Source organism: Psittacula echo, assembly GCF_963264785.1.
Source record: "Psittacula echo genome assembly, chromosome: 9".
Lineage (NCBI taxonomy): Eukaryota > Metazoa > Chordata > Aves > Psittaciformes > Psittacidae > Psittacula > Psittacula echo.
The window spans coordinates 23,251,119-23,278,603 of NC_137745.1; the positions used below are offsets into that span (position 1 = coordinate 23,251,119).

Below are 27,485 nucleotides of genomic sequence, written 5' to 3' on the forward strand. Positions count from 1 at the left end.
CGGGGTCTGTATCGTGGTACCCGCTGTCCGTAACAAGCTAACCGGGGCGGCGCCGTGCCGGAGGGTACCGGGGCTGCTCGGTGGGGTCTATACCCCGATACCGACCATCAATAACGAGCTGAACTGGGGGATGAAGGGGGGATCGGTGGGGCCTGTACCCCGGTACCTACCATCAGTAACGGGCAGAATCGGGTACGCACCACCCCAGTAGCGGGGGACCGGGGCGGGGCTCCCGGGCGCGGCCCCCGGTGCCTGTGATTCAGGGCGGCAGATTCGCCTCAGGCAGCGCGGCCCAAGCCCGGCCCCCGCCGCTCCTCCCGCGGCCTCCCCTTTCTCCGCCACGCTCCCGCCGCCCTCCTTCGCCTCCCGCCGCTTCCCGCCGCCCGCTGCCCGAGCCCGGCGGGCCCGTGTCGAAAGTGCGGTTGCTAAGGGCGTTGCGGCGCTTTACCCAGCGGCCGCCCCGCGCCAGGCGCCGCCGCAGCCTCCATTGTTGCGGGCGCACCGGGCCCGCCGCCGCCGCTGCCCATGGAGCCACCGCCCGCACCCGCCCGCTGAGCGCGGCCCCGCGTACGGTGAGCGCGGCCCCGCAGCGAGAGGAGGGAGGGAGGGCGGGCGGGGCGCCGGGCAGGGGGCGGCGGGGCCGGGGCGGGGGGAAGCGGCCGGGCCTGGCCTTGGCCTGGGCCTGGCTCCCCCGCTGAGCGCCCCCTCAGCCCCCCGCTCGCCATGGGCGTAGACTTCGACGTGAAGACTTTCTGCCACAACCTGCGGGCCACCAAACCCCCGTACGAGTGCCCGGTGGGCACCTGCCGCAAGATCTACAAGAGCTACAGCGGCATCGAGTACCACCTGTACCACTATGACCACGACAACCCGCCGCCGCCGCAGCACACCCCGCTGCGCAAGCACAAGAAGAAGGGGCGGCAGGCCCGCGCCGCCAACAAGCAGTCGCCCAGCCCCTCCGAGACCTCCCAGTCCCCGGGCAGGGAGGTGATGACCTACGCTCAAGCCCAGCGCATGGTGGAGGTGGACCTGCATGGCCGCGTCCATCGCATCAGCATCTTCGATAACCTGGATGTGGTGTCCGAGGATGAGGAGGTGCCCGAGGAGGTGCCCGAGAACGGCAGCAATAAAGAGAACACGGAGACCCCGAGCGTCCCGCAGAAATCCGGCAAGCACAAGAACAAGGAGAAGCGTAAGGATTCCAACCACCATCACCACAACGCCTCGGCTGGCACCACACCCAAGCTGCCCGAGGTGGTGTACCGGGAGCTGGAGCAGGACACCCCAGACGCCCCGCCGCGCCCCACATCCTACTACAGGTAGGAGGCTTCCAGGCCGCTCCCACTCGTGCCTTGGGTTTGGAGGCAGAATCAGCCTCGCTGTGCACAGGCGGCTTGTCTGTGGCTTGTGGAAATGGCCTCTGTCTGCCTCTCCTGGGTCCTGCAGAGCTGATCATCCCGTGCCTTCAGGCTCCTGGAGCTCTGTCTGGTGTCGCACTCCTGTTTTGAGGGGTCTGTGCACCTGCAGAGCTCTTGGTTGCTGCTGAGGTCATTGCTCACAGTTTGATTGCTGTGCTGTTTCCTTGCTGGGACAGTGTATATAATCATAACAAGACCCAAATGTGCCCCTCTGCCTCCCACACTGCTCTTTGGGGGTGTGCTGAGTTAGCTCTGGAGCCCTGCAGCACCAAGGGTACCTGTAAGATGTGTCTGTTGTCAGATTTAAATCTCTTTTGTTTCCATGAGTGGTTTGAGAGCCAAATAATCTCTCAAGCAGGGAGTTAAGAGTGAACCAAAGTAACGTCCGTGTGGCCACTCTGGCTGTCCTGGTCACCACGGCCCAGGTGGGCACTGGCACCGTGTTCCAGGGATGGGATAATGATGTTATTTTGGGTCAGGATGTTAGAAAAGAAACCTCCCCCTGAGGTGTCTGCAGCACCGCTCGCTCACATGGTGGGGGGTGGTTGCTGTCACTTGTTGGAGCAGCAGCGGAGAGAGCTGGGCTGGTTCAGCCTAGAGAAGAGAAGGCTCTGGAGAGACTTTCATGCAGCTCCAGTGCCTAAAGGGGCTACAAGAAACCTGGAGAGGGGCTTTGGACAAGGGCCTGTAGGGACAGGCCAAGGGGAATGGCTTTAACCTGCCAGAGGGGAGACTGAGATGAGCTCTTAGGCAGAAGCTCTTCCCTGTGAGGGTGCTGAGGCGCTGGCACAGGGTGCCCAGAGAAGCTGTGGCTGCCCCATCCCTGGCAGTGTTCAAGGCCAGGTTGGACACAGGGGCTTGGAGCAAGCTGCTCCAGTGGAAGGGGTCCCTGCCTGTGGCAGGGGGATGGAACTGGATGAGCTTTAAGGCCCTTCTAACCAAAACAATTCAGTGTTTCTATGAAATAACATCCCTCCACCCACAATTGGAGTGAAAGCCCCCACCCCGTGAGAGATAACGGAACATGGTTCCTCCATGCCTGGTTGCTGTTGTGTCTTGGGCACAAGGCCGCTGTCTCCAGAGCATCTGGCACCTACTTGGTGTCTCGTGCAGGCAAGTCCCCAAGGCCTGTACCTTACCCATTAGCTGAGTTGTTTTGTCTATGTTGTGCCCGATGTACTGCTCAGGGTGCAGCTGCACCTCCTGCTTCTGCACATTCCTGCCTTATCCCTGTTTGGTTTATGTTGATTTACAGCTCGGCCAGAGCATTTAAACCTTCCCTCATTTGCAGGAGCTGCAGTTCAGCAGCTCCAGCTCCCACTGGCTGTGCCCTCACCCTCCTGTGCTTTCCTTCCAGGTACATCGAGAAGTCGGCAGAGGAGCTGGATGAGGAGGTGGAGTACGACATGGACGAGGAAGATTACATCTGGCTGGACATCATGAACGAGCGACGGAAGACTGAAGGCGTGAGTCCCATTCCCCAGGAGATCTTTGAGTACCTGATGGACAGGCTGGAGAAGGAGTCCTACTTTGAGAGCCACAACAAGGGGGATCCGAACGCCTTGGTCGATGAGGACGCCGTCTGCTGCATCTGCAACGACGGGGAGTGTCAGAACAGCAATGTCATCCTCTTCTGCGACATGTGCAACCTGGCTGTACACCAGGAGTGCTATGGGGTGCCCTACATCCCAGAGGGACAGTGGCTCTGCAGACGGTGCCTGCAGTCACCCTCACGGGCCGTGGACTGTGCCCTCTGCCCAAACAAGGGGGGGGCCTTCAAGCAGACGGACGACGGGCGCTGGGCACACGTGGTGTGTGCCCTGTGGATCCCAGAGGTGTGCTTTGCCAACACTGTCTTCCTGGAGCCCATCGACAGCATCGAGCACATCCCGCCTGCACGCTGGAAGCTGACCTGTTACATCTGCAAGCAGCGTGGCTCCGGGGCTTGCATCCAGTGTCACAAAGCCAACTGCTACACAGCCTTTCATGTCACCTGCGCCCAGCAGGCCGGGCTCTACATGAAGATGGAGCCTGTGCGGGAGACGGGGGCCAATGGCACCTCCTTTAGCGTGCGCAAAACTGCCTACTGCGACATCCACACACCTCCGGGCTCCGTGCGCAGGCTGCCCGCCCTATCCCACAGCGAGGGCGAGGAGGAGGACGAGGAGGAGGAGGAGGAGGGCAAGGGCTGGAGCTCTGAGAAGGTCAAAAAGGCAAAGGCCAAGTCGAGGATCAAGATGAAGAAAGCGAGGAAGATCTTGGCAGAGAAACGAGCCGCAGCGCCTGTGGTGTCTGTGCCCTGCATCCCCCCGCACAGGTACGACCCACTGCCCTTCCTGCACTGTGGAGAAGCTTCTCCCTTTCTCCATGCCTCATGTCCCACTTTTCACAAGGGTGTTAATCTTGTTCCTCTCCTTAGCTTTTCATACAGATACTTTTCATCTTCTTCTCTCAGAGGGCTGTTGATGCTTTCCTCTGGGAGTCCTGCAGAGGTTCCTGGGCCCTCAGCGGGGCAGGAAATAGCTGCTGTTAGTGTAATGGCAGAGACGTGTCAGGAAGCAGCTGGGGATTCCCGGCACTCCTTTCCTGTTGTGCTGACCTCAGGCACTGGAGTAAACCAGGCAGGGAGGAGGGAACTGCTCTGCTTTCTGCTGAGGCTTGTTTGGGTTTTTGCAAGGACATGTAGTGATAGGGCAAAGGGGAAATGGTTTTAAACTGAAAGAGGGGAGATTGAGATGAGCTCTTAGGCTCTTAGATCCAGATTAAATATTAGGCAGAAGCTCTTCCCTGTGAGGGTGCTGAGGCGCTGGCACAGGGTGCCCAGAGAAGCTGTGGCTGCCCCATCCCTGGCAGTGTTCAAGGCCAGGTTGGACATGGGCTTGGAGCACCCTGCTCTAGTGGAAGGTGTCCCTGCCCGTGGCAGGGGGTTGGAACTGGATGAGCTTTAAAGTCCCTTCCAATCCAAACCATTGTGTGATTCTATGATTCTCCTGGGGCTGTGCTGGGAAAAAGAGGGAAGTGTGGGAGTGATTCAGGCCTAGGAAATGGGCTGACCCCAGGAGTTGTTTTGGCTCTGGAGCAGAGAGCTCTCGTGTTGGGGTCCGTGTGCACAGCTCATCCTACCCCCTGCTGGGCTTCTTCAGCATTTTGTGCCGGTTGCAGGCAGTGGCTCTGCCTCAGGGCCAGGCAGCAGTGGGGTGCAGAAGGACTGCAAGGGGTGTCTGAAGAGGGCCAGGACTCCTGCCTGTGAGGGTCACAACGGTCCTGAGGTTGGCTTCACAGCATAGGAAGGTACTTGAGGCCTTGCCAGGGGCCGTGTTTCTGTCACATCCCAACCCTGAGGGCTCACAGGAAGGCACAAACACCCTTAAGATGGTTTTGGGTCTTGCTGTCACCTTGCAGCTTTTTGCCACAGCCTGTTTATATCCTAACCTTAAGTTTGTGCTCACCCAGGGTTGCTCTGTAGCTGGAGCCTCTTTCCTCACATGTGGATGCACTGGCAGGCTGTTTGGAGGCTCTTGCTGCTATCATTGTGCTCGCAGTGAAACCCACACTGAGCTAGAAGCTGTTAACCTCTCCCCAGGCCTTCCTGTTGGGATCAATTATTCTTCAAGGGCTGTTGCCAGGATGCCAAATGTCTTCCTGTGGGAGCTGTGCTTGGCTGGCGATGGCACATGAGGCTGCCCTCCCTGGCCTCTTTAGCTGATGCGGATGCAGGTCAGGTCATCCCCTGTGAGATGTGGAGGTGATGCTGGGGCTTCACCCCTTCAGCTCCCCAGTAGTCCAGCTTTACAGAACAAGGCTGTCTCAGCCCCTCCAGGCTTTCTACTGTTGTAGACAGCAGGAAAATTCCTTCTGTGGTGCTGTGGGATCAGACAGGAGCTCTGGTTGTGCTTGTGCCTCCTGTTCCGTCCTCACTCTTTACCTTGTTAGGTCAAGTTATGGGCTCTCTGGGGCTCGAGTTTGTCCAGTAATGTTTTTCCAGGGCCTTTGTCACCGTGTGTGGCCCTCAGCCAGGTAAATAATGGTTTGGGGATAACGGTGCCATAATGCTCATGGTCTTGGGGACTGTGGGAGCAGTTAAAGATCCAGCCCCCCATGCAGATGTGTTGTACCCTGAACTGTCCCAGCCTTTTGCCCAAAAGTTGGCAGGAGGTAGAAGGGAAAAGTCTGGTTTGGATGTTTCCTGGTGTCCCCCGTTGTGAGTGACTCAGGGGGACAGCTGCCCTGTGTCACTTAGTAGTACAAGAGTTCCTGCCATGGGAAAGGGTGTCCTCAGCCCCAGGAGCTCCTCAGCTGCTCTCGGGTGGCCTCGCTGCTCCCTCTCCGCAGGCTTGCCTTGCTGATGGGCTCTGTGGTTCCTCTCCCTCCTTCAGGCTCAGCAAGATTACAAACCGTTTAACCATCCAGAGGAAGAGCCAGTTCATGCAGAGGCTGCACAGCTACTGGACGCTGAAGAGACAGTCCCGCAACGGCGTCCCCCTGCTCCGCCGCCTCCAGACACACTTGCAGTCACAGAGGAACTGTGACCAGGTAAGGGCTGCTTGTTGGGGTGCTGCAGGGATCCTGCCTATGCATGCACGTGTGCTTCCTGTGCCTTCCTTTGGAGCTGTGGGCTCAGAGCATTTGCTTTGCATGTGGTGCCTGCAGGCGCAGAAGGGGGTCAGGGGTGTGAGGAAGGGCAGCCCCAACAAGGGCAGCCCCAGCTGCTTTTGCTGCTTCACTTCATGCTCTGTGTGTTGAGAGATGTGCCAGGCAGCGCTGGCAGCCTGCCACAGGAAGGGAATCCTGCCCTTTTGTGCTGCTCTGCAGAGTTAGCTCCTGCCTTGTGCCCTCATTTAGCCGGTGGCGATGGCAAACCTGTCACAGTGGCTCTAGTCTGAGGCTGTTTGACAGTGAGTGTTGAGAGGGGTGGCTGGAGAGCTCCACAGTCTGGAAGGATCCAGGGCCTCACTCCCAGTTCCTGAAACTGCTCCAGGAGCACTCCCTGTGGGTGCTGCTTCCAGCCCACTGTCTGCCTCAGCCCTTAGTCACTGCTTCACAGATGTGAAGTCGCTGGTGCCAGAGAGGAAGATTTTCCTTCTGGCTCCTTGTCTGAGCTCCAAATCTTTCTTCCTGGGCCTTTTGAGGCCTGTGACTGAGCAGGGGGTTCTCCTGCCTTTGCCCCCTCTCACTTATATTTGCTAGAGAAGGGTTGATGCTGCTTCTGCTCATCTTTGGCTATGGCAGAATAAGAGCTGGCATTTTTTGGTGCTCCAGAAGTGAAAGCAACCAGAGCTGTGTTCCCTTTTTGCCTTCTTGCCCTTTGCTGGAGCTCTGACCAGCAGCACAGACCCTGATGTTGTTCTGTGTTCTTGGGCAGCTGTGTTAGGAACAGTATTTCCAGAAGCTTGGGATGTCCACCTCCTGGCATCCTAAGGGCTTGGTAACCAAGGAGCAGGTATTCTTCTCTGGCTAGAGGTCAGTCTGTTTCTGAGCCACTTACTTAGGTTACAACAAGGGAACCGGGACCTTTGCTAAACCAGAGGGTCAAACATGCTGGTTCCTTTTGCCAGGGAGGAGCCTCAGCACATGGTCAGGAAGGTGGAGATGGGAACACATCTCCTGTCAGCTCATGGTCTCTGATGTTCCCGCAGAGAGACACTGAGGATAAGAACTGGGCCCTGAAGGAGCAGCTGAAGTCATGGCAGCGCCTCCGCCATGACCTAGAGCGCGCACGCTTGCTGGTGGAGCTGATCCGCAAGCGGGAGAAGCTCAAGAGAGAGACGGTAACGACTCTGTGTCCTCCCTGGGGAGCTGCTGGGGTGGGCATGAGCATGGGCAGCTCTTCAGAGCGCTGTAAGGTGTGTGCCGGGTGCCCTCAGCTGTGCTGCGCCCTGCCCCGGTGGCTCTGAGTGAAGGTGGCTGCTCTGCAAGGCTGAGGTGGGATATGCTGGAGCTGGTGTACACCTCTGCTCCCCACACACAGGAGTGAGGAGCAGACACACAGAGGGGCCCCTGTCCTGCAAGGAGCGGTGCCACTGTCCTGCTGCTCCCCGGGGATTGTCCCTGCTGCTGGGCAGGAGGCTCAGTCCTGCTCTGTTGCTCTGTTTCAGATCAAGGTGCAGCAGGTAGCACTGGAGATGCAGCTGACCCCCTTCCTCATCCTGCTCCGCAAGACGCTTGAGCAGCTGCAGGAGAAAGACACAGGCAACATCTTCAGCGAGCCAGTCCCTCTGTCTGAGGTAACAGAAATCTACGAAGTAAGAACCCCCTCTCCCAGATTTATACTTCACTCCAACTCGTCCCTTGCTCGTGCCAAGGGCTGCCCAGGTGCTACATCTCCAGTTTAAACCTCCCCTGGTGCAGCTTGAGGCCGTTTCCTCTTGTCCCATCCCTTGTTCCCTGGGAGCAGAGCCCAACCCCTCCTGGCTCCATCCTCCTGTCAGGCACTTGTAGGGAGCGATCAGGTCCCCCCTGAGCCTTCTCTTCTCCAGATTGAACCCCCCAGGTCCCTCAGCCCTTCCCATCACACTGTGCTCCAGGCCCTGCACCAGCTCCATTGCCCTTCTCTGGCCCCTCTCCAGCACCTCAATGTCTCTCTTGTAGTTAGGGGGCTGTGCAGCAAAGCCCCTCCGGGAGCTGAGCTGGTGTTTGGAGCACATTACTCAGCTCTTCCTCTTCACATATTGCTGGTGCCTCCCTGGTGTCTGTGAGCAGCTGGGCATTCCTGTTGGGAAGGCAAGAATGCAGGCAGCACACTCTTACCTGTCCTCTCATGAAGGCCTCTGCCAGGTGATGCACTGAGCACAGCACAAGAAACACTCTCAGACTGCAGGCAGGTCAGCACGGAGGTGTCCCAGCAGAGCTGGGGGAATGCTGCACAGTCCCCTGTGCAGCCAGTGCTGCCAGTTGTGTTTTACCTGTCTGCACTCACCCTCACCCCGGGGGCTGCGCTTGCAGATTCATCCCTCAGGGAATGCCATGGAGCATACTGGATCCCACCTGCCTGCAGACAGGAGGAGAGGATGGGATGCTGGCAAGTGCACTGGAGCTGTAAAATCCGCCTCAGAGCATGTATCTGCTCAAGCAGGTTGAGCACAGCACATGGGCTCCTGCTCCGGAGGCGTTGCTGTTCCTCAAGCTGCACAAGCAGACGGCATTCCCCGATGTGCATTTGGGCACAACACAGGGAGTGATACCTCATTCCTTTAACCACTGTTTTCTTGGAGCAGGTAATGCTGAGGGCTGGCTCACAGGCTCTTAGCTCTGCCTCTTTCCTCATGCAGGTCCCGGACTATCTGGATCACATCAAGAAGCCAATGGACTTTCAGACAATGAAGCAAAACCTGGAAGCCTATCGCTACCTGAACTTCGACGACTTCGAGGAGGATTTCAACCTGATCATCAACAACTGTTTGAAATACAACGCCAAAGACACCATCTTCTACCGGGCAGCCATCCGCCTGCGGGAGCAGGGAGGTGCTGTGCTGCGGCAGGCTCGCCGGCAGGCTGAGAAGATGGGCATTGACTTTGAGACAGGCATGCACTTCCCTCACTGTGTAACGATGGAAGAGGCTCAGGTCCAAGACATCGAGGATGGTGGGTTCTCATCCCCTGTCCTGGGGTATGAGGGCTGCTTGGAGGCTCCAGCTGTGCTGCCTGGCTGGAAGGACTGACCTCCCTGTTGTCAGAGCCGAGTGCTTCTCCTTTCCCCCAGCTGTGGGCTTTGCTGGCTGCTACACAGCTCCTGATACCCCTCAGCCAGAGCTCACTGGCTCCATGATTGTAGTTCTGCTTGTGTCTGGGCAGTGGGGAGCATCACCAGGTACAGCTTGTCTGAGAAGGGTCCTTTTACAGTCCTCTTTCCCCTGCTCCAGCATGGGATAGGCTCAGAAAGGGAACTTCCCTGCTTTGTAATCATTCAGGATCCTTTTGTCTTTTGTTTTTCCTGTTACAACCCCTCTCTTTTTTCCTTCTGTGTCCTTGCCCTAGATTATGGGAACCCTGGCATTCTCCAGGCTGGTTTCCCCACCTTGCTTCCCACACGCCTCCTTCTCCACGTCTTTTAGGATAACTTCCCATGTTCACAAGTGTTTGGTACCACCACAGCTACTTCCCTCTGTGGGGAACCTGCCCTCTCAGGCAGAGTAGCTCCAACGAGTTCCCAGTTTTCTTTCATCCATCTGCTCCTCTTTGTTCCCCAGAAGATGTGCGGCTGCTGCTCTCAGAGAACCAGAAGCACCTGCCTTTGGAGGAGCAGCTGAAGATCCTGCTGGAGCGGCTGGATGAGGTCAACGCTGGCAAGCAGAGCATCGGCCGGTCCCGCCGCGCCAAGATGATCAAGAAGGAGATCACGGTCCTGCGGAGAAAGCTCGCCCACCCGCGGGACCTGGGCCGGGACGGGCTGGAGCGGCACGGCTCCTCGGCCAGGGGGGGCCTGCAGTCACACAACCCCTGCGAGAAGGACCTGCAGACAGACAGTGCTGCCGAGGAGAGCAGCAGCCAGGAGACGGGCAAAGGTACCTCCTCTCAGTGTCCCTTCCTGCCTGGATGGGGCAAGGGTGGGGTTGCAGCAGCCCCTACTGATGAGCTCCAAATGCCCTCAAGTGCCAGCCACCAGCTCCCTGCCTCCAGGTTGGAGATGCTGGGCTCATGGGGAGCACAGCAAAAGCTCCAGGCAGAGCTGCCAGGTGCCACCGAGGGTTTGCCACCTCTGCATGCCAGTTCTGCTTCCCTAAGCTTTTCCCCTGGGAAAAACAGGCTCTTTGGCAGCTAGGGAGTGTTAGGTCTTTCAAGGGTGCAGTGGAGCTTTTCAGCTGCTTCCTTCCTGATCTTGACTCCTGCTTTGAGATTGCCTGGGAGACAGGAGGGCATCCCTGCCTGGTGGAATGCTCTTTGATGTCCCCATCTAGCTTTTATTGCTGACAGACTGGATAGCTTGACCCTGAGGGCACAGGCAAAGCTCAGGATGGAGGATCTTCTGGGATAACGTTCCCAAGAAATGAAGCTATTCCTTGATGCTGCCGCTGTGTGGTCCCTGCAGGAACCATGGGCTGCAGCTGACACCTTCTCCTCCTCCCTTTTTCAGGTCTGGGTCCCAACTCTTCTTCCACCCCAGCACATGAAGTTGGCAGGAGGACCTCAGTGCTCTTCTCCAAGAAGAACCCTAAAACTGCAGGTCCTCCAAAGCGCCCGGGCCGCCCCCCAAAGAACCGAGACAGCCAGATCACTCCTGGGCACGGGAACAGCCCCATCGGGCCCCCCCAGCTCCCCATCATGGGCTCCTCCCAGCGGCAGAGGAAGCGAGGGCGAAGCCCACGGCCCAGCTCCAGCTCAGACAGTGACAGCGACAAGTCCACTGAAGATGCTCCCATGGGTGGGTGCAGCAGGTCCCCCCATGCAGCTGGGTGGATGACAGGGTCCTGTGGGGTTCTAATGCTCTTTGGTGCTTTGCAGATCTGCCAGCCAACGGTTTCAGCAGCGGGAACCAGCCGGTGAAGAAGAGCTTCCTGGTGTACCGCAACGACTGCAACCTGCCCCGGAGCAGCTCCGACTCCGAGTCCAGCAGCAGCAGCAGCAGCAGCGCTGCCTCGGACCGCACCAGGTACCGGCCCTGATGGGGCTGCCCAGGGGTGGGCAGTGGGTGTCTCTCAGCCTTGAGCTCCTGCATGAGGAACCCATTTGGTGGTCCCTGCCCCATTCACCCTCCTGCAGCCTGGCTGCTGTTAGCTAAACCCTTGAAAGCTATGGGCTTTGTGCCTTTTTATAGTGTAAAACCTAAAGGTGAGTGTGCAGCAAAGGGCTGGTAGGGAGTGTGAACCAGGAATTCCTTCTTGGCACTTCCAGCAGCCAGCTCCTGCAGGATCCTTCCTGCCTGTGGCTGTTTTGGAGCCGTGCATGTCTTTTGGGTCCTCATGGGTGACATGGTGTGAGGGTCTGGCTGAAGCACCAGAAAACCGGGTGAAACTGGGTGAGCCCCAGCGGAAGCACCATCCTTGCCAAGTCCTTCCCACTGCCAAGACCAGTGGTCGGAGCCCATGAGCCCCGGTGTCCCTCCAGGCTTGGAAGCCGTCCCTGGAAGCTTCACCATGGCTCCTGCTGACAGCTCTGCTCCGTCTCTCGCAGCACAACACCCTCCAAGCAGGGCCGAGGGAAACCCTCCTTCTCCCGAGTGAACTTCCCAGAGGACAGCAGCGAGGACACGTCAGGGACAGAGAATGAATCCTACTCCGTGGGCACGGGGCGAGGCGTGGGGCACGGCAGTAAGTGGGGTGGCTGGGGGCTGTCACTGTCACCCAGCGTGGCAGCAGCTGACTCTCCCCTAACCCCTCTCTCCTCCGGCTCAGTGGTGCGCAAGGGCATGGGCCGTGGTGCGGGCTGGCTCTCCGAGGATGAGGATTCCTCCCTGGATGCTCTGGACCTGGTGTGGGCGAAGTGCCGGGGGTACCCCTCCTACCCTGCGCTGGTGAGTACCAGCGGCCACTCACGCACCATCAGGGCTCCCTCAGTCCCGCAGAGTGGTGCTGGGGGCTCCCCATCATTCCATTCAGTGCTCCCCCTGTTACCCCTGCAGATCATCGACCCCAAGATGCCGCGGGAAGGCATGTTCCACCACGGCGTCCCCATCCCCGTGCCCCCCTTGGAGGTGCTGAAGCTGGGGGAGCAGATGACTCAGGAAGCACGCGAGCACCTCTACCTTGTCCTCTTCTTCGACAACAAGCGCACTTGGTAAGGCCGGGGTGCCGGGGGCTTTTGTGGGAGGGGGGCAACCGGAGACGATTGTAACCCTCAAACGAGGTTTTGCCCCATTCCCCGCAGGCAGTGGTTGCCCAGGACCAAACTGGTACCACTGGGGGTGAACCAAGACCTGGATAAGGAAAAAATGCTGGAAGGTCGTAAGTCCAACATCCGTAAGTCGGTGCAGATCGCCTACCACCGCGCCATGCAGCACCGCAACAAGGTGCAGGGCGAGCAGAGCAGCGACTCTAGCGAGAGCGACTGAGCGGGCCCCCCCGACGGCCGCTCCCCGCCGAATCTCAGGGCAAACGGGGCTCGGGGGGGTTGTTCCCCGTGCAGCTGGTCTGCACCCGCCGGGCTTGGATGTCGCCGTCCCGGTGCCCGCTCCCGCCGCGCCCCGCCGTTGCTGTGTTCCGGCTGCACACACGCGCCCCCCCCCAGCCCCCGGCCGGCCCCGCGTTCGGACGTTGTTTGTATTTATTTTGAAGGAAGAAAAAAGAAATCTATTGATTCTTAGAAAATAAAAACCTCCGCTGCGCGCGGGGAACGGGAGCGGGGACCGGGAGCGGGGCGGACCGCGCTTCCGGGTTGGGAACGGAAGTGTGGGGATAAAGCGGCGCCGGCGCGGAGGGGAGCTCCGTGGTGCGGAGCGGGATGCGGGGCGCGGGGATGAAGCTCCGGGACACTCCATCGGTGAGCCCCGCGCTCTGGCGGGCCCTGCCCTGCCCGGCGGCCGAGCTGCGGCTGGACCTGGTGCTGCCGTCGGGGCAGACGTTCCGGTGAGCTCAACGGGGCTCGGTTTATCCCGCACGCCCTCCGTGCCCATCCCCGTGGCCTGTGGGCCGGCCTCGACGTTCCCCCCTCCACCACCATGTGCGGCAGATGGAGGGAGAGCAGCCCGGGGTCCTGGACGGGCGTGCTGGGGGACACCGTGTGGACGCTGCGGCAGGAGCGGGACCGGCTCTGGTACACGCTGTACGGCGGGGAGGCGGGCGCGGACACGGACCAGGTCCTGCGGGAGCACTTCCAGCTGGATGTGGGGCTGCGGGAGCTGTACCGCGCCTGGGGGGCCGCGGACCCCCTCTTCCGAGAGGCGGCCAAAGACTTCCCAGGTGAGGTGACCCCACGGGGGTCCCCACGGAGCCCCCCGGGCGCCCCCTCACTCCGTCCCACTGCCAGGGGTGCGGGTGCTGCGGCAGGACCCCGTCGAGTGCCTCCTCTCCTTCATCTGCACCTCCAACAACCACATCTCCCGCATCACCGCCATGATCGAGCGGCTCTGCTCTGCCTTCGGCCGCCACCTCTGCCACCTCGATGCTCAGCCCTTCCACGCCTTCCCTTCACTCACAGCACTCGCAGGTCCGGTGTCACCACACTGCTGTCCCCATGGCCCTGATGGCATCCGCCCCTGACATCCCTCAATGTCCCCACCAGGCGCTGATGCTGAGGCCCGGCTGCGGGCGCTGGGCTTTGGGTACCGAGCCAAGTTCGTCAGCGGCACCGCTCGCGCCATCACCGAGGGGCTCGGCGTCGAGGGGCTGCACCAGCTCCGCACTGTGCCCTACGCCGAGGCCAGGAGGGTGCTGTGCACCCTGCCTGGTGTGGGCACCAAGGTGGGTACCGGGATGGGGCCAGGATGCGGAGCAGGGGTTGGGAATGGGTGGGTGATGGTGTGGTTTGGCAGCAGGTCGCTGACTGCGTGTGCCTGATGGCGCTGGACAAGGCGGAGGCGGTGCCGGTGGATACCCACGTGTGGCGCATCGCGCGGCAGCGCTATGGCATGGAGCTGGGCGGCCGCAGCATCACCCCGCGGGCGCACCAGGAGATCGGTGAGGGCAGCGCTGGGCCCCGACGTGTGGGACCCCCGGGATGGGGATGATGCTCCCGGTGCTCGTCCTCTATCCACAGGCGACTTCTTCCGGGGGCTGTGGGGTCCCCGCGCCGGCTGGGCGCAGGCGGTGAGTACCCAACCCCGGGCACCCCAGGGCACAGCTGTCACGCCCCGGCTCACCCCATCCCTCCCCACACCAGGTCCTCTTCTGCGCTGACCTCCACAGGGGCCGGGAGCCGGCTGTGAGCCAGGATCGGGACAAGGAGAGCTGAAGGCAGGACTGCCATGGTGATGGGACCCCTTAGGGACACCCCAGGAGGGACAGAGCCCCCCATCAGCGGCTATGGGGGGGTCACTGCTGCCTGGGGTGCTTGTCCCCTGCCCACTGTGTGCATGGAGGAGCTGCTGCCCTGGGCAGTGAGGCTGATGGGGAGGTCAGGGCTGTGTGTGCCCCCCCCAGGGCAGGGCAGAGCCAAGCAGCGTTGGCCTCTTGTCTTTATTACAAGCATTAAAATAGAAACATCCATTTGGAAAACTCCTTGATCATGCTGGGGTGTGGGGCGGTGCCGGGGCAGGCGTGGGGTGACGGGGGGGGTGTGATGGAGGGCCTGGGACACAGCCCCAAGCCTGGGGGGGGATGCTCCTGGGGGCTGCCCCAATGCAGAGCTCTGCTGTGAGCCTGCAGTGCGGGGCAGCTCAGAGGAGCAGGGCTGGGTGTCCCCACAGTGCCCCCCCGCCCCCCACCCCACACGGTGCCCATGGTGGGGCCGGGCCCCCCCCCAGCTCCCCAGGACGCGTCCGTGTGGGGCCGTGCTCAGTGCGGGGGCAGGCGCTGGGCTCTGCTCGGGGGCAGGCGCCCGTGGTGCGACCCTGCGGGAGGAGCCGGGGGTCAGAGCCCGGCAGCAGCCCCGGTGGGGACACGGTGGGGATGGGGGGGTCGGGGCTCACCGTTGCTGGGGCTGGTTGGTGCTGTCTGCGCGGGGCCCTCCTGGCTGGTTCCCAGCTGCAGCTTCCTCATGTGCCTCACCACGGCCGTGGCGTTGAAGGCTTGCTGCCGACCCCACAGTGTCCCTCACCTGCCGTGGGGTGACTGGGGGGGCCCTGGACACCCCCTTTACCCCCCGTAGCCCCCCAGCGCCCAGTGCTCACCTTCCACTTGCTCTTTGCGAAGTTCTTCTTGATCTGCTCGCTCACCGACTGGTGGATGTTCTTGTCCAGCGCCGTGTCCCCGGCGATCCTGGAACGGGACAGGGGTCAGTGGGGCCTCCCCTGCCCCATGGCTGATGTGGGGTGAGTTATGGGGAGCAGGCGGTGACAGGTGTCCCCCTCACCAGGGATGCTGCAGGGCTTGCTCACAGGTGAAGCGCTTGCAGGGGTCCTTCTCCATCAGGTGCTGGATGAAGTCTTTGGCTGGGATGGGGCATGGAGCAGCCATCAGCACCTGCGCCTGCTGTTACCCCGGTACCACGACACCACACCGGTGTCCCCACCCCTCCATCCTGGTGTTCCCACTCACCCGAATCCGAGATGTCATCCCAATAGGGCGAATCAAACTCGTACTCGGCCCGCAGAATCTGCTCGAAGAGTTTGGCATCGTTCTCATCATAGAACGGGGGGTAACCGCAGAGCCTGGGGGGCAGCAGGGAGAGGGACACCATCACTGGGTGTCTCTGGGGGTACTGGACCCCATGGAGGGGTTTGGGGCGGGATGGGGGGCACATACAGGATGTAGGCGATGACCCCGATGGACCAGCAATCCACTGCCTTGCTGTAGGGCTTCTGCGCCAGCACCTCGGGGGCTGCAGGGGGGCACGGCAGGGGTGAAGGGGGCCCCCAACCCGGGGTGGGGGGGACACCCCAGCCCCGCACCCAGGCGCTCACCCACGTAGCCGGGGGTGCCGCAGGCCGTGGACATGACACTGCCGCAGCCCTCGATCTTGGACAGCCCGAAGTCGCTGATCATGATCTTGGAGTCCTCGTCCATGCTGTAATAGAGCAGGTTCTCGGGCTGCGGGGAGGGGGCGGTCAGGAGGGGGGTGACAGTGGGGTCCATGGGGGGGCTTTGTGTGTGTGTCCCCCCCAGCCACTCACCTTCAGGTCGCGGTGGACGATGCCCATGTCGTGCAGGTATTTGACGGCGTCGAGGATCTGCCGGATCAGGGCGCTGGCGTCTCGCTCCGTGTAGAAACCCTTCTCCACAATGCGGTCAAAGAGCTCCCCCCCCGAGACCCTAAGGGGGGCCGCAAGGTCAGCAAGGCTCCCTCTGGACCCCCCCTGTGCCCCCCACCATCACTCACAGCTGCATGATGAGGTAGAGGTGGGTGCTGCTCTCATAGATGTCATCCAAGGCCACGATGTTGGGGTGCTTGATCCTGGGGGGTGGAGATATATGATAAAGGGGGGGGGTGAGTGGGCTCCTGACTGCCCCCCAACCCTGGCCCCCACCGTATAGAGAGCATCCGGGCTTGGTGCCGCAGGGCATCACGCGCCAACAGCTATTTTGGGCACCGCAAGCAGCACGCAGTGATGGGTGCTGGGAATGGGGAGTCACGCCGGGTGATGGGGAGGGGGACACAGAGCGGGATCGCCCTCACCCCGGTGCTGGGCCAGCCCTTACTTGTGCAGGACGGCGATCTCGTTCTCGATGCTGGTCTCCTTCCCCTCCAGCGCCTTCTTGGCGATGCACTTGATGGCCACGAGCTTCCGCGTCGCCTTCTCCTCTGCCAGGACCACCTCGGAGAAGGCTCCCCTATGGGCAGCGAGGGGTGAGCGTGGCCGGAGCAGCCGCGGGGGCCATGGCAACGGGCAGAAAGTCCGGCTATTTATAGGAGGAAAGGGAGCGGGACACGGGACAGGCAGGGATGGAGCACCCGGCATCCCTCCCGCTGCGGCTGCATCGGCCACTTATCAGGCAGGATAAGGCCGAGGGTGAGTAGTGATGGGGATGGGTTTGGGAAGCCCCATCCCAAAGGATGAGAGCAGTGCTCCGGTGGGAAGGTGGCCGCCGGCATTCCCTAAGCCTTGCCGGAATTAACCTGCTAATCCAGGGTAAGAGCCTTATAGCGTGTCGGGCACCCCTGTGCCACCAGCATAGGGATCCTTGGTGGGATAGCCACTGTCACCAGCACACAAGGGAGGTGTCAAACAGCACCACAACCCCCTGCCCATCCCCTTCCATCCCATTCCCAACCGGGATTTGGTCCAGCATTGGACCTGCTGCTTTTCCACCACCATGAACTGGGGTTGTATCACTGTAATATCCCACACCATTCCCGCAACTCACGTGCCCAGGACCTCTCGGAACTCATAGATCCGACGAATATCCTCAGTCCTCTTCTTCCAGCTGGATCCATCCTGCCCCAGCGGCATGATGCCCCGTGGGGACACCCGTGTCCTATCCATGACACCACCGAGGTCAGGGCAGGGACAACGGGGGGTGATAAAGGGATGTGGTCCATGGGTGGTGGTGATGGGGATAACGGAGTTTGGGGCGTTTTGGGGGGGAAGCCGCGTTGGGCCCCTCCCGATGGGCGGTGCGCGGGGCGGGCGGGCACCGGGAGGGGCCCAAGCAACGCTTTTGGGTGCGTTTGGGGGTCCCCATAATGAAGCGTTTCCCCCGTTTCCCCCCTCTCAACACCGTCCCTTCACCCCTTACCGACGTCTCTGCGGTGGCCCCGGGCCCCCGGCGGTGGTGACGCCTCCCGGCGCTGACGTCACGGGGAACGGGGGTGTGGCCACCCAATGGGAAGGGCAGGGTTTGGCGCGGACGCGCGCGGCTACGCGGGAGTTTGGCGGCGGGGGGGGGGGGCCATGGGCACACGCACACGTGCGTTTGGGGACCCCCCACCCCCCCGACTCCCATCTCATGAGGGTGTGGGGGGCTTTGGGATTGTGTTGTCCCCTTCACGTTGGCCCCAGTATAAGCAGGAACCCCCATTCCCACCCTATGGCATCCTGCCCCCCCCGCCCCAAATGTCCCCAGAGCCATCACACCATCGCTTACACCAGAGCTGCCTTTATTTCTACATGGTGGTAGAAAACAACAGTACATGGGGAGAACAGATATCACCCCAGTGTTTCCCTTCCCACCCCACACCCCAACTGAAGGGGTTAGGATAAGCCCCCCAGGACTGTGGGGAGGGATAAGGGAATGTGGGGACTGCACCACAGCCACCATCCATGTCCATCCCTTGTGGTGGCCTGGCTGCTGTCACCTCCCCCAAATAACCGAGGGACACAGGAGTGGATGCTACTGGTGAGGGGGGGACCCTCATGGCTCCTGGGTGGGTGCCAGCTCCATGCCGGGTGGCCAAGCAGGCCTAGCGCATGCAGGGGGCTGCACTCCTCTGTCCCACACTGCACGGTGAGCACAGGCGTGCTGGCACCCTGCAGGTGACAGGGACACAGCCACCACCCCTGGCTGCTGAAGTCCATGGCCTGGGGGTATCCTCAGCCCCCATTACCCATCCAGCAGCTTGAGAATGCTCTCCCGCTCCTTTAGGGTCTTCCAAGCCTGGTCCTTCTCCTTCTTGGTGGGCGTTCGCTTCTTCTGCCGGGCTGCCATGATCTTGCGGAAGGCATCCATCACCTCGTTGTCAGCCATGCGAACACGCTGCCGCAGCTCCTGCCGGTGCAGCTCCTCCTTGGCCAGCCTATGGACACGGGGGTGTCATGTCCACACCTTCCTGCTTGTCAGCAACCCCCTGCACCCCGATCCCTGCCTGCTCTCACCGCAGCAGCTCGTGCTTCTTGGCACGGTTGTGGGCACTGAGCGCCTTGAGCTCTGCCTGCCTCTTACGCAGCTCCGCCAGGACCTCGTCCTCCGAGTCCTCTGCCGGCCGGTCCTCCGACTCCAGCAGGCCCTGGGCCACCAGCTCCTCCTTGATGCGTCCCTCCAGGGACTTGGTGTGCGGGACACTGCGGGGTGCAGAGTGGATGCTGCTCCCACCACGCTGCTTTGCTCCCCAACACTCATCACCGCGCAGGGAAGGAACCAAGCCCCAGGCCCAGCTTGCCCGCTCACCTGAAGGGCTTGTTCTGGCTGCGGGGAGATGTTCCAGCACCGTCAGCTCCAGAGTCCTTGCCGGCGATCTCGGGGATGGGGGAGTCCTCGACAGGGGAGATGATGTTCTCCTGGTGACCAGAGCACGAAGTGGTCACAGCGCTGAAGCGCAGTGGCACTGCCCCATGGGATATGGACATGGCACAGCCCCACAGAGCCCACTCACCTCCACGAGGGCCTGCAGGAGACGCTGTGTCAGGGGCCCAAAGGGACACCCGTCCTCTGGCTGCTCATGTTGGGCTTCTGACTTCTTCAGGAGAGCATCGACATCTGGGAGGAAGCAGGATGCAAAAGCCCCAAACAGAGGTGAGCAGCAGGGCAGGACGCCCCCCACCCCCAGGGCTTGGTGTGGAGGCTCACAACCCCTCTGAGCACTGTCAGGTTGGGCACAGCAGCACCTTTGGTGTCCAGCTCGGTCAGGGGCCCCAGGACACCTTTCTTCTTGTCAGCAGCGGCTGCTGCCCGGGCTCCGTCCTTCTGCTCCTCCAGCAGGTCCTCCTGGGCCCAGCGCTGGGAATAATGCTTCCCCAGGGGCGGGATCTGCAGGAGCAGGGCTCGCACAGCTCCCAGAGCCTCCCACCTCATCAGCACCGTGGCATCGTTCCAGGCAGGAACGCTGGCTGTGAGGTGCAGGAAGGAGCAGGACAAAGGGAGGACAGGAAATGGGCTTGGAGGGGTTTTCACCTTGTAATGCTCAGCCTCGTCCTCCGGCGGCTTGAGCAGCTCCTCCAGGACTCTGACCTCCTCATTGGTGAGGTCGGCACAGTACGGCTCCACCGATGCCCAGAACCTGTCGGGACGGATGAGCTGTGATGGAGAGCCCCAGGGGATCCCATGGGAGCTGACACACAACCCCTCCCCTCCAGGCACCTCTTCCCTAGAGGCAGCCCTCGCACTGGGAGCTCCATCCCCTCACGTACCTGTTTGGAGCATCATTTTTGGGAATGCGGGGCACGTCAATGGGATCATCCTGGAACTCGTATTCCTGGATCTTGGGCTGCAGGTTCTTTGATTTGGGCCGGCCGGGGCCAGGCCCGGTCCCGTGCCCCCCTTTCCCTTCCAGCTTCTGCTTTTTGGGCTTCCCGTGTTTGACAGAGGTGCCCACATCGTGCTCCTTGCTCAGCTTCAGGAACCGCCGGTCGCCCTTCTTATCCTGCCAATCCGTCAGGATCTACAAAGAGAGGGATATCCCCGGTCGGGTCCGGATAGGGGGGGATGCAGGCAGCTGAGGGACCGGGAGGAGGAGCACCTGAGTCTCGGCCTCCAGCACCCGGAGGCGGCGGCTGGCAGAGGAGAGCAGCGTCTCCAGCTCCAGCTGCAGCGTGTCCAGCTCCTCGATGCCGATGCCATCGTCCTCGGAGCGGGCCAGCACGGCCGTGTACCGGGGGCAAACCTTCCCGTGGTCCACAGACTTGAAGTCGTGGAACTGCAGCGGGCAGTCCTTCAGCTCGGACATGGCGGCGGGCACCGGGGACTACGGCGGAACCGGGGGGACACGGGAGCGGAGCGAGGGGCTGCAGGGCCGCTCGCCCCTTCCGGCCGCCGTCAGTGGTGCTCGCCCCGCCCCTCGCGCTCTGCGATTGGCTCTGCCACGCCCAGTGCCCACCGCTCATTGGCCCGGCCCTCTTTCCATCTCCCTTCCCTAATATGGAAGCGCTGACAGGAGCGTACCAAGCACAGCGGAGGGGGGTGGTGAAGCGGTGTGGGATCCCGCTGCGGGACGCCTCTGCCGCTCCCGCTCTCCAGCGCGGCCTCGTCCCCGCCGCACCCTCGCTCTGTACCTCGGCGAGGCCTCGCTATCCCCTCCCGGGCCCTCAGCGCGGGATAGGGCGGGGTAGCAGACACCCGTCACCCCCCCTCCCACCGCAGTGGGAGGTGCCGCGCATCGGGGAAGAGGTGACCGGCTACTTCCGCCTGGCGGGGCCGGACCGCTGCAGCCACCATGGTAGGGCGGGGGACACCGGGCCGGGGGCGGCAGGGCCGGGGGGCAGCGGGGCGGGGGGAGCCGCGGGTGCCGGTACCGGTGCTGATGCCGCCGTGTCCCCGCAGACCGCCACGCTGCGCCCGTACCTGAACGCGGTGCGCGCCACGCTGCAGGCCGCGCTGTGCCTCGAGAACTTCTCGTCGCAGGTGGTGGAGCGGCACAACAAGCCCGAGGTGGAAGTCAGGTACGGCGGGGAGGGGTGGCTGGGGATGGACGCCTCGAAGCATCCTGAAGCAGCGGGAAGGAAGGAGCCTCCCCGCGGTTGCCCATCCCCGGTCGGTTCTGAGTCCCCCATCCCCGTTGCTGAGCTGTAAACGCTTCCTTGTGAGTCAGCGCTGCCGTTCCTCTTCTCGCAGGAGCAGCAAAGAGCTGCTGTTGCAGCCGGTGATCATCAGCAGGAACGAAAAGGAGAAGGTGCTCATCGAGGGCTCCATTAACTCCGTGCGTGTCAGCATCGCGGTGAAACAGGTGAGGTTTGGCTGCAGGGGGAAGCTTCAGGTCCCTCTCGCTTCCTCCTCGCTTCCCTCTCACTTCCTTTCCTTCTCCCCAGGCCGATGAGATCGAGAAGATCTTGTGCCACAAATTCATGCGCTTCATGATGATGAGGGCCGAGAACTTCTTCATCCTGCGCAGGAAGCCCGTGGAGGTGAGGGGCTGGGATGGGGCCGAGCTCCCAGCGCCGGGGGGGTCTCTGGTGATGGATGTGAGGATGCATGGTTGTGTCCCGGGTGTTCATCCGCAGGGCGCTTCTCTCTTCCCCAGGGCTACGACATCAGCTTCTTGATCACAAACTTCCACACGGAGCAGATGTACAAGCACAAACTGGTGGACTTTGTCATCCACTTCATGGAGGAGATCGACAAGGAGATCAGCGAGATGAAGCTGTCTGTCAATGCCAGGGCCCGCATCGTGGCAGAGGAATTCCTCAAGAACGTGAGGCTCTGGAATGGGAGGAGGCGGATCCCTCGTGTTGGGATTTTGGGAGTGGGGTTTGGGGCTCCAAGCCAGTGTGGTTCTAATGCCCAGAGCCCCACAGTCCCACCTATGGGGACAGCAGTGCCAGTGTGCCCAAGACCCTCTTGGGGACAGGGTGGGGGGATGCCCAGGGTGGGGGGATGCTCACACCCCCTTTGTGTGGGAAGTGCTGGGTTTGGGATCTCCAGAGCACACTGAGGGGTTGCAGCAGCCACCAAGGACACAGCCCCAGGGTGCTGGGCACACAGGGCCTCACAGCCGCCTCTCTTCTCCTCTTGCTTTGCAGTTCTAGGCCGTGGTGCAGGACCCCGTGGCTCCCCAGCGCTTGTGCCTGCTCCCGCTCCCCACCGAGGATGGCCGGGCGGGGCCCTGCCTGCCCCTCACCGTGCCGGGGGGGCTGCACCGGGAGCAGCGCCCGCTTGCGGCAGAGCGGCCCCGGCCGTGCCCGTGTCTCGTCGTGTTTTATAAACGGTCTTGTTTGCTGTAGCCGCTGCCTCGGGCTCTTTCCTCTCGCCGCAGCGGGGCGGGACGGGGCATGTGGAACCGGGGGGGGGGGGCAGACACCGTGGAACCCCCCCCCCGGGGATGTGGAATGCCCGGCTCCTCATGGAGCTCCATAGCAACTGCAAATGGAGAGGGTGGGCCCGACGGTGGGGGCAGGACCTGTGGTGGGAGGAGCGGGGGACAAATGGGGTTGAACAGGTCTGGGGGGCACCAAAGGGGTTGGAGAGGGGGGGAGTCGGGATGTGGGGCACGAAAGAGTTTGAGGGTTGGGGGTGTCTCGATGTGAAAGGGGTCGAGAAAGCAGTCTGGGAGGATGGGGGTGACACACGACACTGGGGCCTGGTGTTCATACCCCTTCCGGGCAGTGGGGCCAGTGCGGTGGCTGGGGCTGGCGCAGGGTTGGAGGTGTCCATGCGCTGGACCCCACCTCGGTCCCCAAGGGGACAGGGGATGTACTTGGTCCCTGGGGATGCAAAGGAGTCACCCTCTCATTGGCACACAGACCCCCCCAGCCGGGCTTGGTGGGGGGGACTGCCAGAGTAGGCAATGTTCCTGGTGGTGTTGGGGGCTGAGTGGGGCCTTTGGGCCTGTGAGGCACCCCTGAGGGTTGTAGAGCAGTCGGGACCCCGGCATGAACCTCTCCGACCTGGTGCGTGCTTGGTCACCATGGAGCTGCTGAGGACCAGGCAGCACATGGAAGAGGCCATCAAGGTGGGGCCCGATTACACACACACCTTACAACATGCCATGTACATGTGCTTATTGCATTTATGGCTGAGCACCTGCATCCCACCCCAGCAGAAGATCTTCACAGTGATGGGCCCCTATCCCATCATCCGCAATGTGCTGCAGGCATGGGGCTAGGTGGAGTTCTCCAACACTGTCAGGGTTGGCACCCGCTTGGGGCAGCTGCAGGACACCTGGAAGCTGCTGGATGAGGATGACGGGGACAGTGGCAATGAGCAGTGGGAGGCAGCACTGGGTCCAGATCCAGAGTTGGCATCCTGCTAGGATCAGTCCTCAGTGGAGATCCCAGAGCCTTCTGAGGAGGATGCCCACTGGTATGATGAGGACCTCGATGGCATCCACAACATCATGGCTAGTGAAGAGGACCAGGGCTGGACTCTGCAGGGCACAGCCTGGGCTGGGTGGTGAGGGTGGGATGGGCACTCCACAGCTCACCCCGGTCCCCTCTGTCCCTCCCATAGTCCTCCATGGTGTGGGACCAGACGCCAACCTTCATCTGGACCAGCCAGTGTGAAGATGTCAACTTTCGGCTGCTGCAGGACCACCACGTGGTGAACCACTTCAATGGCACCAAACCTTTTACCATCAAGGTGAGAGCCTGGAGATGCTGGGGATATGGTGTTATGGTGCCAGTCACCTTTGGTACCCAGACCTCCTGTGGTCTCCAAGTCACTTATGGACACCAAGCCTCCTGTGGTGCCCAAGCCAAGGGGCAGAACCACTCAGCTCCCACAGGCTGGAGCAACACGGGTCCAGCCAGCTCCTCCAGGGCTATCGCGCTCCTTCTTCTCCTCTGTCCCCCAGGCACCATCACAGCCCAACCCCTTGCTCCAGAGGGCTCAGGTCGCTCTGCCCCCATGCGGGACCAGTGCCCTGCCCAAGGCACCTGCTCCACCAGCTGCAGTCCCATCAAGGACCTTGCCTGCATGCCCTGGGCAGCCGAGCCGTGCTGCAGGCCGGGGGCACGCAGCAGTGCTCAGGGGCAGGCAGAAGAGCTGCTAAAGGCCATGAAGGAGAGGACAGCATCCTGCCCACCCTAAGAGGGGCAGCACAGCAGCAACCACTTCTCCTTTACCTCAACCAGAACCTGTCACTGCACAGGGACACCCACCCCACCAACCGTGGGGGCGATGAAACACAGTATTGAAACACACTGATCATGTTTCAAAGCCCCACATGTGGGGTGGGAGGTTGCAGTGGGAACCGGGGCTGTGGGCAGGAACCGGGGCAGAAAAAGCCGCCTCTGCTCCTGCCTGCGGTCACGGCTGCGAGACAGAGCCGCAGCAGTGGTGACACCGGCAGTGGGAACCAGGTCAGGCACTGGTGTCACATCACCATGGGGATGATGTGTCCCCAGGAGAAGAAACGGGTGCTGTGATACCACAGTGAGAGGTGGGGATTTAATAGGGCGGCAGAAGGCAGTGGGTTGGGGGTCCTCCCCATGGGCTACAGTTCCAGGTGCCCGGGCAGCCCCAGGCGCTGCAGTGTGCGCAGGAAGTGGGGGGGTGGTGGGGCACGGATGGGGCCCTGCAGCAGCACCAGCTCCTGCAGGTGGATGTGAAGCGGGAGGTGCTGGAGCTGCTGTGGGGAGAGCCCCAGCCGCTGCAGCAGCGCCTCATCCAGCACCTGCAATGGGGGCAGCAGCTCAGTGGGGCCCTGGGGGCGGTGCTGAGCCCCCAGCCAGCACCCACCGCAGCCATGTACCTGTGTGCAGGGCGCGGCTGGCTCCGGGGGCAGGAGGAAGGGCACCCCCAGCACCCTGCCCACCCGGGACGAGTGCTGGTGGTCACCCAGAGCCGGGCACAGGAGCAGTGTCAGGTGAACCGGGAGCTGCTCTGGGAAGGCTGGAAGGCAGCAGGAAGGGCAGTGGGATCATGGCGGGGGGGGGGGCACAAGGAGGGGTTTTGGGGCACCACTCACCCGTTCTGGGCTGGAGCTGGAGCAGGGCGCAGCCCCCCGCGGCCCCCAGCACCCGGTACCGTGTCAGGGTGTTCTTCACCTCCTTCCTGGCCAGGCTCCCACGTCCTGGCGCGGCCACCGGCACCACCTGCAGCACCACCACAGCCTTCAGCTCCCCGGTCCGGGTCACCCCCCACCCGTGCGCGCAGCCCCCCAGTGCCCCGTTACCACAGCGGTGTCACCCTGCTGCTGCCAGCACAACCCGGTGCGGATCTCGCCCTCCGGTTCTGCCGGGACCCCGACGGTGACGGCGCTGTAGGAAGAAGGGGGTGAGGAGGGGACAGGACCCCTGCATGGTGCCGTGGTGGCACCCCGGGGACTCACCGGTACGTGGCTGGGTACTGGCCCCGCTGACGAGCACCGGTGAAGAACCGCTGGAGCTCCTCGGTGGCGCGATGGCAGCTGGACAGGAGGGTGAGGCCGGAGTATTCCCTGTGGGATGTGACAGCGCTGAGCCCCACGGCGGGGGAACGGCCCCTCCTGAGCCCCCTTCACCCGTACCTGGCCGGAGCCTTCACGACGTGGAGCTCGGCGGAGAGCCCCAGGCGCCGCCTCAGCGCCGGCAGCAGCAAGGCCAGGCTCAGCTCCCCGGGCCGCCCTAGGCACGGGGGGGGGAGGTCAGCACACGCTGTGCGCCCCAAACCCGATCTCTCCCCGGTTCCTGCAGCCCCCGCCCCGCACTCACCCAGCACCGGCAGCCCGGAGGGTTTGTTCAGCGCCAGCACGGCTCCTGGTGGGGGGATGCGGGTCAGGATGTGCCCGACCCCCCGGGACACCCCCCTCCCCCCGCGCTCCCCTTTGGTACCTTCCCGGTGCACCACAGAGGCCTCCAGCAGCCCCAGCGTCTCCTCAGGGCCCAGCGGCCGCCTCCATCTGTGGGGTGTGAGTAAGGGGGGCACGAGTGGAACAAGCACACCCCGCACCCCCCCCCCACGCCCGGTTGTGGGACACCCCCCGGTTATGGGAACCCCCCTCCGGTTGAGGCCCCCCCCCGGGTTATTGGAGACCCCCGGTTATGGGACACCCGCTCCGCCTCCCCGGTTACGGCCCCCCCCCCGGTTATGGGCCCCCCCAGTCCGACCCCGCCGCTCTGGCCCGCCGCCCCGCGCGCGCCAGCCCGGCCGCCATGTCGTCACTGCGCGGAGGCGGAGCCGAACGGGGGCGCTCCTCGCACCTACCATAGAGCCGAGCCTGCCGGCAGCGCAGAGCGGCCTACCGCAGCGCTCTGTGCCGGTGGGGCTGCGGCTATAGAAAGGCGGAAGTGCGGGCAGAGCGTCCCGCCGGCAGGTGGGGTGCGGCGGGGGGCGTCGGGCTGGCTGGGGGAGGTCTCACCCGGTTTCGGGGAGGGGGGGTCGGCCTGGTCCCGCTCACGCTGTGCCTCCCCAGGGCAGCACCATGGCTTCCCGCGGGGGGCCCCGCGCCGCCGGCACCGACGGCAGCGATTTCCAGCACCGGGAGCGGGTGGCCTCCCACTACCAGATGAGGTGGGTGCCCGGCCGGATGCGGGGGTGTGTGCGGGGGTGCGTGTCCGCCCTCCATCACCCGGTGATGCCCTGTGCTCCCCCCGCAGCGTGACCCTGAAGTCGGAGATCAAGAAGCTGATCTACACACACGTGTGCATCTGGCTGCTGCTGCTGGCCCAGATGTGCGTGGGGCACCTCAAGCTGCTGCCCCACGACCAAGTGGCCATGCCCTACCAGTGGGAGTACCCGTACCTGCTCAGCATCCTGCCCTCACTGCTGGGCCTCCTCTCCTTCCCCCGCAACAACATCAGCTACCTGGTGCTCTCCATGATCAGCACTGGGCTCTTCTCCGTGGCTCCGCTCATCTATGGGGCTATGGAGATGTTCCCCATGGCGCAGCAGCTCTACCGGCACGGCAAAGCTTACCGCTTCATCTTCGGCTTCTCGGCTGTGTCCGTCATGTACCTGGTGGTGGTGGTGGCCGCTCAGGTGCACGGCTGGCAGCTCTACTACAGCAAGAAGCTGCTGGACTCCTGGTTCACCAGCACGCAGGAGAAGAAGAAGAAATGAGGAGCGATGGGCTCTGTGAAGGATGGAGCTCTGCACCCGGGCCCTATGGGGCAGCGCTGGCGTGGCTCCGGTGGGGGCTCCCCCCCCCATCCCGGGACCAACGTGTCTAAGCCATGCCACGGCTCCGGGATCGCATGTAACGGGGGGAGACCCGGTGCTGGGGAGGGAGTCCCGATCCTCCGCGTGTTTCTGTATGGAAATAAAGCAGCTCCGCGCTCCCACCCGTGTCTGTGCCGCCCGGTGGCGGGGCGGG

General features: G+C 62.6%; 8 protein-coding genes across 19 annotated transcripts in view; 4 read left to right on the forward strand and 4 right to left on the reverse strand.

The window, feature by feature from the left end:
• Positions 1-27,485, reverse strand: part of LHFPL4 (LHFPL tetraspan subfamily member 4) — an 88,723-nt gene that overhangs the window by 45,905 nt on the left and 15,333 nt on the right. The gene's annotated exons all lie outside the window — the stretch shown is intronic.
• Positions 440-12,643, forward strand: BRPF1 (bromodomain and PHD finger containing 1). 8 transcript variants are annotated; one of them, XM_080625573.1, is made up of 13 exons: positions 440-1,319; positions 2,776-3,735; positions 5,795-5,951; positions 6,974-7,186; positions 7,514-7,642; positions 8,687-8,999; positions 9,608-9,919; positions 10,489-10,776; positions 10,857-11,004; positions 11,526-11,662; positions 11,747-11,865; positions 11,974-12,128; positions 12,198-12,643. In XM_080625573.1, exons 1-13 carry the CDS (start codon positions 724-726, stop codon positions 12,400-12,402), a joined length of 3,732 nt encoding a protein of 1,243 aa, XP_080481699.1. In that variant the 5' UTR covers positions 440-723; the 3' UTR covers positions 12,403-12,643. The 8 variants fall into 8 exon arrangements, with proteins under 8 accessions (XP_080481699.1, XP_080481697.1, XP_080481698.1 ...); XM_080625572.1 differs by having other exon boundaries at positions 441-1,319; positions 9,605-9,919; XM_080625575.1 differs by having other exon boundaries at positions 441-1,319; positions 9,605-9,919; positions 12,219-12,643.
• OGG1 (8-oxoguanine DNA glycosylase) lies at positions 12,782-14,497 on the forward strand. The gene is made up of 7 exons (XM_080625630.1): positions 12,782-12,916; positions 13,020-13,249; positions 13,317-13,496; positions 13,572-13,750; positions 13,825-13,966; positions 14,046-14,095; positions 14,169-14,497. Exons 1-7 carry the CDS (start codon positions 12,792-12,794, stop codon positions 14,238-14,240), a joined length of 978 nt encoding a protein of 325 aa, XP_080481756.1. The 5' UTR covers positions 12,782-12,791; the 3' UTR covers positions 14,241-14,497.
• On the reverse strand, positions 14,783-17,337 carry CAMK1 (calcium/calmodulin dependent protein kinase I; the record flags this gene model as incomplete). The annotated part of the gene is made up of 11 exons (XM_080625177.1): positions 14,783-14,838; positions 14,917-15,019; positions 15,118-15,205; positions 15,300-15,378; positions 15,485-15,597; positions 15,692-15,767; positions 15,850-15,976; positions 16,060-16,198; positions 16,266-16,340; positions 16,586-16,717; positions 17,252-17,337. The coding sequence occupies 11 exons, from the start codon at positions 17,335-17,337 to the stop codon at positions 14,783-14,785; spliced, it is 1,074 nt and encodes a 357-aa protein (XP_080481303.1).
• On the reverse strand, positions 18,048-20,508 carry TADA3 (transcriptional adaptor 3). The gene is made up of 8 exons (XM_080625613.1): positions 20,280-20,508; positions 19,951-20,201; positions 19,715-19,820; positions 19,429-19,570; positions 19,197-19,300; positions 18,992-19,101; positions 18,700-18,885; positions 18,048-18,620 (listed from the first exon to the last, which is right to left on the reverse strand). Exons 1-8 carry the CDS (start codon positions 20,484-20,486, stop codon positions 18,428-18,430), a joined length of 1,299 nt encoding a protein of 432 aa, XP_080481739.1. The 5' UTR covers positions 20,487-20,508; the 3' UTR covers positions 18,048-18,427.
• On the forward strand, positions 20,840-22,475 carry ARPC4 (actin related protein 2/3 complex subunit 4). The gene is made up of 6 exons (XM_080625626.1): positions 20,840-20,975; positions 21,080-21,198; positions 21,371-21,482; positions 21,565-21,660; positions 21,777-21,947; positions 22,276-22,475. Exons 1-6 carry the CDS (start codon positions 20,973-20,975, stop codon positions 22,279-22,281), a joined length of 507 nt encoding a protein of 168 aa, XP_080481752.1. The 5' UTR covers positions 20,840-20,972; the 3' UTR covers positions 22,282-22,475.
• RPUSD3 (RNA pseudouridine synthase D3) lies at positions 23,257-26,333 on the reverse strand. 5 transcript variants are annotated; one of them, XM_080625624.1, is made up of 9 exons: positions 26,281-26,333; positions 26,005-26,072; positions 25,885-25,929; positions 25,701-25,797; positions 25,524-25,631; positions 25,368-25,452; positions 25,161-25,287; positions 24,945-25,084; positions 23,257-24,866 (listed from the first exon to the last, which is right to left on the reverse strand). In XM_080625624.1, exons 1-9 carry the CDS (start codon positions 26,325-26,327, stop codon positions 24,687-24,689), a joined length of 897 nt encoding a protein of 298 aa, XP_080481750.1. In that variant the 5' UTR covers positions 26,328-26,333; the 3' UTR covers positions 23,257-24,686. The 5 variants fall into 5 exon arrangements, with proteins under 5 accessions (XP_080481750.1, XP_080481749.1, XP_080481747.1 ...); XM_080625623.1 differs by having other exon boundaries at positions 23,257-25,084; positions 25,524-25,601; XM_080625621.1 differs by having other exon boundaries at positions 23,257-25,084; positions 25,371-25,452.
• JAGN1 (jagunal homolog 1) lies at positions 26,454-27,356 on the forward strand. Its single transcript, XM_080625625.1, has 3 exons — positions 26,454-26,486; positions 26,586-26,683; positions 26,770-27,356. Exons 2-3 carry the CDS (start codon positions 26,595-26,597, stop codon positions 27,230-27,232), a joined length of 552 nt encoding a protein of 183 aa, XP_080481751.1. The 5' UTR covers positions 26,454-26,486; positions 26,586-26,594; the 3' UTR covers positions 27,233-27,356.

What these genes read in the sequence shown, in the direction of transcription:
- BRPF1 (XM_080625571.1), top strand. Translation starts at nt 724, where the DNA reads ATGGGCGTAGACTTCGACGTGAAGACTTTCTGCCACAACCTGCGGGCC. An exon ending in GGTCCAAGACATCGAGGATG is followed by an intron (nt 9,000 to 9,604) that starts GTGGGTTCTCAT and finishes TTTGTTCCCCAG; the next exon opens with AAGATGTGCGGCTGCTGCTC. An exon ending in CAGCCAGGAGACGGGCAAAG is followed by an intron (nt 9,920 to 10,488) that starts GTACCTCCTCTC and finishes TCCCTTTTTCAG; the next exon opens with GTCTGGGTCCCAACTCTTCT.
- OGG1 (XM_080625630.1), top strand. Translation starts at nt 12,792, where the DNA reads ATGCGGGGCGCGGGGATGAAGCTCCGGGACACTCCATCGGTGAGCCCC. An exon ending in TTCACTCACAGCACTCGCAG is followed by an intron (nt 13,497 to 13,571) that starts GTCCGGTGTCAC and finishes TGTCCCCACCAG; the next exon opens with GCGCTGATGCTGAGGCCCGG. An exon ending in GCGCCGGCTGGGCGCAGGCG is followed by an intron (nt 14,096 to 14,168) that starts GTGAGTACCCAA and finishes TCCCCACACCAG; the next exon opens with GTCCTCTTCTGCGCTGACCT.
- TADA3 (XM_080625613.1), bottom strand. Translation starts at nt 20,486, where the DNA reads ATGTCCGAGCTGAAGGACTGCCCGCTGCAGTTCCACGACTTCAAGTCT. An exon ending in TCCTGCAGGCCCTCGTGGAG is followed by an intron (nt 19,102 to 19,196) that starts GTGAGTGGGCTC and finishes TCTGGTCACCAG; the next exon opens with GAGAACATCATCTCCCCTGT. An exon ending in AGCCAGAACAAGCCCTTCAG is followed by an intron (nt 18,886 to 18,991) that starts GTGAGCGGGCAA and finishes TGCACCCCGCAG; the next exon opens with TGTCCCGCACACCAAGTCCC.
- ARPC4 (XM_080625626.1), top strand. An exon ending in AAGCCCGAGGTGGAAGTCAG is followed by an intron (nt 21,199 to 21,370) that starts GTACGGCGGGGA and finishes CTCTTCTCGCAG; the next exon opens with GAGCAGCAAAGAGCTGCTGT. An exon ending in TGCGCAGGAAGCCCGTGGAG is followed by an intron (nt 21,661 to 21,776) that starts GTGAGGGGCTGG and finishes TCTCTTCCCCAG; the next exon opens with GGCTACGACATCAGCTTCTT.
- RPUSD3 (XM_080625620.1), bottom strand. Translation starts at nt 26,327, where the DNA reads ATGGCGGCCGGGCTGGCGCGCGCGGGGCGGCGGGCCAGAGCGGCGGG. An exon ending in CTCCGGGCTGCCGGTGCTGG is followed by an intron (nt 25,798 to 25,884) that starts GTGAGTGCGGGG and finishes CCCCGTGCCTAG; the next exon opens with GGCGGCCCGGGGAGCTGAGC. An exon ending in CAGTACCCAGCCACGTACCG is followed by an intron (nt 25,453 to 25,523) that starts GTGAGTCCCCGG and finishes TTCTTCCTACAG; the next exon opens with CGCCGTCACCGTCGGGGTCC.
- JAGN1 (XM_080625625.1), top strand. Translation starts at nt 26,595, where the DNA reads ATGGCTTCCCGCGGGGGGCCCCGCGCCGCCGGCACCGACGGCAGCGAT. An exon ending in GCCTCCCACTACCAGATGAG is followed by an intron (nt 26,684 to 26,769) that starts GTGGGTGCCCGG and finishes CTCCCCCCGCAG; the next exon opens with CGTGACCCTGAAGTCGGAGA.